The sequence below is a fragment of the Leucoraja erinacea genome, chromosome 35 (genome assembly GCF_028641065.1).
Source record: "Leucoraja erinacea ecotype New England chromosome 35, Leri_hhj_1, whole genome shotgun sequence".
Taxonomy (NCBI): domain Eukaryota; kingdom Metazoa; phylum Chordata; class Chondrichthyes; order Rajiformes; family Rajidae; genus Leucoraja; species Leucoraja erinaceus.
Genome location: NC_073411.1, coordinates 12602160 through 12609038, shown reverse-complemented (window position 1 = coordinate 12609038; position 6879 = coordinate 12602160). Strand labels below are relative to the sequence as shown.

Sequence of the window (6879 nt, the reverse complement as noted above, 5' to 3'; positions counted from 1 at the left end):
TATTTACTCAGGGAGTGGTAGCTGTGTGGAATGAGCTTCCAGTGAAGGTGGTGGAGGCAGGTTCATTTTTCGTTTTTATCATTTAAAAATAAATCATAGAATCATAGAAAGTAGGTGCGAGAGTAGACCACCAGGTCCGTCGAGCCCGCACCGCCATTCGCTCATGGCTGAACACTAAACAGACACACTTACCCACAAACAGTAGACACAAGACACAGAACACAAGACACTACCCTCCCCCTTATACCGCTATCACCCCTCTCCACCCCAAGAACCTCGTGATCTCCTGGGGAGGCAATTCCACCGGATCAAAACCCAGGTCCTTTCGGGAAAAAAATCCGGGAAATCTCCTCTCCGACCCCAATCCAGGCGATCCCACTTGTCCAGCGCTCACTCAGGTCTTACTATTCCACAGACCATACACTCTCTGTGAAATATCCCTGCCCTCTCCCCGTAGTCCCCTTATCCCTAATGCGGCCTTCCAACATGAAAATGTTCCCCACCCCTGCAATAGATGATGGTGGTAGCAGAATTAGCTTGGGACACTTCTGCTCTGGGGCCAGTGGTGTTGTATGGGGTGATGGCTGGTCGGCCTGGACTCGGTGGGCCGATGGGCCTGTTTCGGCACTGTGTCACTGTGTCACTGTGTCACTGTGTCTCTGTGTCTCTGTGTCGCTGTGTCTCTGTGTCACTGTGTCTCTGTGTCTCTGTGTGTGTCTCTGTGTCACTGTGTCTCTGTGTCTCTGTGTCACTGTGTCTCTGTGTCACTGTGTCTCTGTGTCACTGTGTCTCTGTGTCACTGTGTCACTGTGTCTCTGTGTCTCTGTGTCGAGCTGGATCTTTGACCAGTTCACGTTGTGTGTTGTGCAGTGAAGGAGTTCCGGGTGACGGTGAGGAAGACAGAAGCAGCAGATAGGTGTGGCCTCCAGGGACCGTTCCTGCTCGCTGTGGAGGAGGACAGCCTCCAGCTGAAGGAGCTGGAGCGTGGCAAGGTGCTCTACACCTGGCCCTACAGGTTCCTCAGGCGTTTTGGACGGGACAAGGTAAACCATATAACCATATAACAATTACAGCGCGGAAACAGGCCATCTCGGCCCTTCTAGTCCATGCCGAACACTTACTCTCACCCTAGTCCCATCTACCTGCACTCAGACCATAACCCTCCATTCCTTTCCCGTCCATATACCTATCCAATTTATTTTTTTTTTAAATGATAAAATCGAACCTGCCTCCACCACTTCCACTGGAAGCTCATTGTTGTGAGATAAATGAAACTTTCACTACTTGTAATTAACTTAACTTTATTTAAGCTTTAAGCAACTTATTTCTGCAATACACAAACTCAGAAACGTCTGGCAAACATGGCTGATTCTGCAGGCTTTTCCCGCCCGAAATACTTTGCACATGCGCACACTCCCGAAATGTCCTGCGCATGGGCACACTCTAGAAGAGCTCCGCACATGCGCACATGCGCCCACTTCATTCTCCCACAGCTACCACTCTCAGTGTAAAGAAGTTCCCCCTCATGTTACCTCCTAAACTTCTGTCCCTTAATTCTCAAGTCATATCCTCTTGTTTTAATCTTCCCTACTCTCAATAAGAAAAGCTTATCCACGTCAACTGTGTCTAAAGGACTGCCAATTCGGCCACAAGGGTCCAAGGTTAATCCCCAGGATGGCGGGACCGTCATATGAGGAAATATTGGAAAGACTGGGCTTGTAATCACTGGGATTTAGAAGGGTGAGAGGGGATCTTATAGAAACGTATAAAATTATAGAAGGACTGGACAAGCTAGATGCAGGAAAAATGTTCCCAATGTTGGGCGAGTCCAGAACCAGGGGCCCCAGTCTTAGAATAAAGGGGAGGCCATTTAAAACTGAGATGAGAAAAACACTTTTTCACCTAGAGAGTTGTGAATATATGGAATTCCCTGCCACAGAGGGCAGTGGAGGCCAATTCACTGGATGGATTTCAGAGAGAGTTAGATAGAGCTCTAGGGGCTAGTGGAATTAAGGGATATGGGGAGAAGGCAGGCATGGGTTACTGATTGGGGATGATCAGCCATGATCACATTGAATGGCGGTGCTGGCTAGAGGGGCCGAATGGCCTACTCCTGCACCGATTGTCTAATGTCTCTCTGCTCTGTTTCCAGGTGACCTTTTCCTTCGAGGCGGGCCGGCGCTGTGTGTCCGGAGAGGGCAGCTTCGAGTTTGACACCAACCACGCCAATGGCATCTTCCAGATCATCGAATCGGCCATTAAGGTTGTCCGGCAGGGTTTCAGGGAGGACAAGCCGTTGTCCAGCGATGGGGACAATGAGCCTCTGGTGACCTCCAGGCCCGGCTCTGCCCAGGAGGCCGAGGAAGATGGGGAGGTGGGAGAGACTGAGGGCCAACAGCCAGCCAAGGCCAAGGGCGAGATGGCCAATGCGACTCTCCCGGCCCTGAGATGCCTCTCGCTGGAGGTGGCCCCTGAGCCCAGCGTCCGGTCAGCTTCAACCTTGCCCTGGAAGGTCAACCCAGGGTCCAAGGGCCATGGAGGTCAAGCCAGGGGCATCCAGCCTGACCTACAGTGCACCTACTCTGAGGTGTTGGATGTTATTCCCAGGCCAGCGGCCCGGGGCAAGGCCAGGAAGTCTCGGGACGAGGTGGCAGCAACGGGCCAGGAATCTGAATACGCCGTTCCCTTCGACTCTATCGCCCAGACTCTGCGCCTCGCATCCCTCCTCTGTCCGCCGGCCAAGGCTCCGGACGGTGGTGGCGAGACCACGGGATTCTCCACCTTCCTGCCCCGGGCGAGTGAATACCCGCTGTACGACACCATCGACGAGCGCGGTTTCGGGCGGCAGGAGACGGTGGCGGCGGCGTGCCCGTGCCCGGCCACGGACCGCCCCAGGGACCATATCTACGATGAGCCGGAGGGCTCGGACGCCCCCTCGCTCTATGACTACCCGGAGGAGATGAGGGGCCACGCCTGGAGGCTGCAGGGTCAGGAGAGCGACCCCCGCGGACACGAGTACCCGTACAACCCGCACACCGACGACTACGCCGTGCCCGCCACCGCCAAGCAGGGGGCTAGCAGGGGGCGGTCGGCCGAAGGGTCACATCCTGAGGCCGGAAATGACAGCAACTCTGAGTCGGAGTACGACAACATCTTGGTCAAGATTTAGATGCCAGGATCTTGACCCACGGCCAATGTAAACACATCTGCAAGTCTGGTGGACCTCCCAGATCTTGCTGCCTGGACCCTGGGCTGTGACATCGGGGGTTGTTTCTCCAACTGCAGAGACAATAGACAATAGACAATAGGTGCAGGAGTAGGCCATTCGGCCCTTCAAGCCAGCACCGCCATTCAATGTGATCATCCCCAATCAGTACCCCGTTCCTGCCTTCTCCCCATATCCCCTCTTCCCAATGTTGGGCGAGTCCAGAACCAGGGGCCACACAGTCTTAGAATAAAGGGGAGGCCATTTAAAACTGAGGTGAGAAAAAACTTTTTCACCCAGAGAGTTGAGAATTTGTGGAATTCCCTGCCACAGAGGGCAGTGGAGGCCAAGTCACTGGATGGATTTAAGAGAGAGTTAGATGGAGCTCTAGGGGCTAGTGGAGTCAAGGGATATGGGGAAAAGGCAGGCACGGGGTATTGATTGGGGACGATCAGCCATGATCTCAATGAATGGGCGGTGCTGGCTCGAAGGGCCGAATGGCCTCCTCCTGCACCTGTTTTCCATGTTTCTTTTTTGAATTTTTTTTAGAAGTACAATATGTTAAATACACACCACATATATCTTATTACATTTGTTGTAACCCTTCGTTTTTTGAGCTTTAACAAAGATAGAAATAAAAGAAGTAAGGAAAGTGAGAAAGAGTCTTGATAGTGCAGGAAAGTGTTGGGAAAAGAAAGACAGTCAGAGAAGAAAGTGAAGAAATTGACCCTAGAACAGAATGAAAGAGAAATAGTCGATCTATTATAAAAAACTCTGCAAAAAGTGATATACCAACCACATCTTTCATCCCCCGTATATTCCATGTTTCTAACCCTATGTTCACCGTTGAGGCCAAGGTGCAGGTGAACAGATCTTACTGTCATGTGTGTATCGAGGGACTTTTTGTTGCATGCTATCCAGTTAGCGGAAGGACTAGACTTGATTATCACCGAGCCGTCCACAGTGTACTGATGGCAATCGGCAATGAGCCAGGGGAGGGTAGAGCAACTGAAGGGCGCGGGATTCACATCATGCTGAGTTGACTCAGCCATGACCTCTTACCCTTATGCAGTGTGCTCATCATTCAGGGTGCCTTGTCCAAGATGGGCAGCGAAACGAGAAGGTGGAAGCTGTGGCACTGACAATTAAAGAACAATCAGATATCTGGTTTTGGTTTGTACTCACTCTGGTCTAATTTTAGGTTCCTGGTTAACCAACCTCTCTACTCATGCTAGTGCAGTTCGCAAAGTAACAGTGAACTCAAATTGGTGCTCGGAGCAAAGAGGAAATGGAGGGTTTCGGTAAAGGAGGGGTTAGATCACCCGTGGATGTCTGTAACTGATGGGGTGCAGTAGAGTATCTAATGTTCCACACACGCAGATTCCCTGCCCCATTGCAGAGTTCCAGTTTTAGTTCAGCTCAGTTTATTGTCACGTGTACCGAGGTACAGTGAAAAGCTTTTGTTGTGTGCTAACCAGTCAGCGGAAAGACAATACATGATTACAATCGAGCCGTTTACACTGTACAGACGCATGATAGGGGACTAGCATTTAGTGCAAGGTAAAGCCAGCAAAGTCCGATCAAGGATAGTCCGAGGGTCACCAATGAGGTAGATAGTAGTTCAGCACCGCTCTCTGGTTGTGGTAGGATGGTTCAGTTGCCTGATAACGTCTGGGAAGAAACTGTCCCTGAATCTGGAGGTGTGCGTTGTCACACTTCTGTACCTTTTACCTGGAGTATTGCGTATAGTACAGTTTTGGTCTGTAGAGGGGAGAAGAGGGAGTGTCCGGGGTGCGACTGGTCCTTGATGCTGCTGGCCTTGCCGGGGCAGCGTGAGGTGTAGATGGAGTCAATGGAAGGGAGGTTGGTTCGTGTGATGGTCTGGGCTGCGTCCACAATTCACTGCCATTTCTTGCAGTGTTGGACGGAAGCTGTTCCCAAACCGTGCAGTGATGTGTCCCGATAAAATGCTTTCTGTAGAAGTCGGGGAATGTTGTCGGGGGACATGCTGGACTTCCTCAGCCTTCGACAGCCTTTGAAGAAAGAATGGATAGACCCGGCTTGTACTCGCTAGAATTTAGAAGATTGAGGGGGATCTTATAGAAACTTACACAATTCTTAAGGGGTTGGACAGGCTAGATGCAGGAAGATTGTTCCCGATGTTGGGGAAGTCCAGAACAAGGGGTCACAGTTTAAGGATAAGAGGGAAATCCTTTAGGGCCGAGATGAGAAAATTAATTTTTACACAGAGAGTGGTGAATCTGTGGAACTCTCTGCCACAGAAGGTAGTTGAGGCCACAGTTCATTGGCTATATTTAAGAGGGAGTTCGATGTGGCCCTTGTGGCTAAAGGGATCAGGGGGTATGGAGAGAAGGCAGGGATGGGATACTGAGTTGGATGATCAGCCATGATCATATTGAATGGCGGTGCAGGCTCGAAGGGCCGAATGGCCTACTGCTGCACCTATTGTCTATGTCTATGTTTCTATGTTTCTGCTAGAGTTATGCCGGTAAATGCTGGTGCTTCCCACTTGGGGGCAGCATGTCCCCATGCAATGCTAGCCCTGCTACTGAGTGTGTTGTTTACAGTGGCAGTGTATGAGCTCACAGGGTAAGATGCCAATAACATGCTGGCAATAACACGGGCACACAGACTCCGCCACACAATCTATAATAAATTATACAGGACACGTAACTCCTGGTGGCGGAGGTGAGGTGGGATATGGATCGTGGTAGAGTAACTGTCTCTGAACCTGGCCGTGTGGGACTTCATTTAGGTCATAAGGTCATCAAAGTGATAGGCGTAGAATTAGGCCATTCGGCCCATCAAGTCTATTCCGCCATTAAATCATGGCTGGTCTATCTCTCCCTCCTAACTCCATTCTTCTCATCCCATAACCTCTGACACCCGCACTAATCCGTACAACCTCTCTCTCGTTTATCATATCATACTATGTTTGCATATTCTGTTGTGCTGCAGCCACTAACGGGCCTGTCCCACTTGGGCGTAATTTACGTGTCACGATGCAAGCGTTGTGCCGCGCACATTACACACGCATGTTACATGGTGACGTAGGCAGTGACATGCACGTGCACGCAGTGCCCCAGGATTTTGGTATGTACAAAATCTTCGCGCGCCATTTGCGTAAGAATTTCATTGTTCTATCTTGGACACATGACAATAAAACACTCTTGATATTGACTCTTGAAGCCAAGACTAATTTAGAAATATTATAAACAGCAAGGACTCCATCCCCCTCCACCTCCTATCACCCAGCACATTTAGACACAGCGTTTCAACCTGTGTGCCATGCCTTGACCTTCTGCTCCACACAGCACCAAGTCAAAAGCCTTCCCAAAGTCCATATAAACCATTGGATATCTCTTCCTCGCAACCCTCATCTGCCATTTTAGCTACCTTCACCAAAGGCTCAGGTTCGCGAGAGGTGTCTTGCTCAGCACAAATCACTGGCCAATTCTCTTGCCAACTCCTAATCATTCCCTGCCTTTCCAAGAGAACGGAAATCCCATCCCAGAAGGAATCTATTGTAGGCACACGGGACACTGCATTAACTTGGCAAATTCAAACCTAATCTGCACACTAACTTAACCTGTTTTCAAGAGACAGTTAGATATATCTCTTGGGGCTAACAGAATCAAGGGATATGGGGAGAA

General features: G+C 50.4%; 1 protein-coding gene across 1 annotated transcript in view; it reads left to right on the top strand.

Moving 5' to 3' along the window:
• LOC129713343 (docking protein 2-like) overlaps window positions 1–4956 on the top strand; it is a 22483-nt gene extending 17527 nt beyond the window's left edge. The window contains exons 5-6 of the mRNA XM_055662327.1: window positions 871–1043; window positions 2153–4956. Coding sequence (XP_055518302.1) covers window positions 871–1043; window positions 2153–3169 — 1190 coding nt within the window. The 3' untranslated portion in view covers window positions 3170–4956. The remainder of the gene's footprint in view (window positions 1–870; window positions 1044–2152) is intronic.
• Window positions 4957–6879: the final 1923 nt, after the last annotated feature.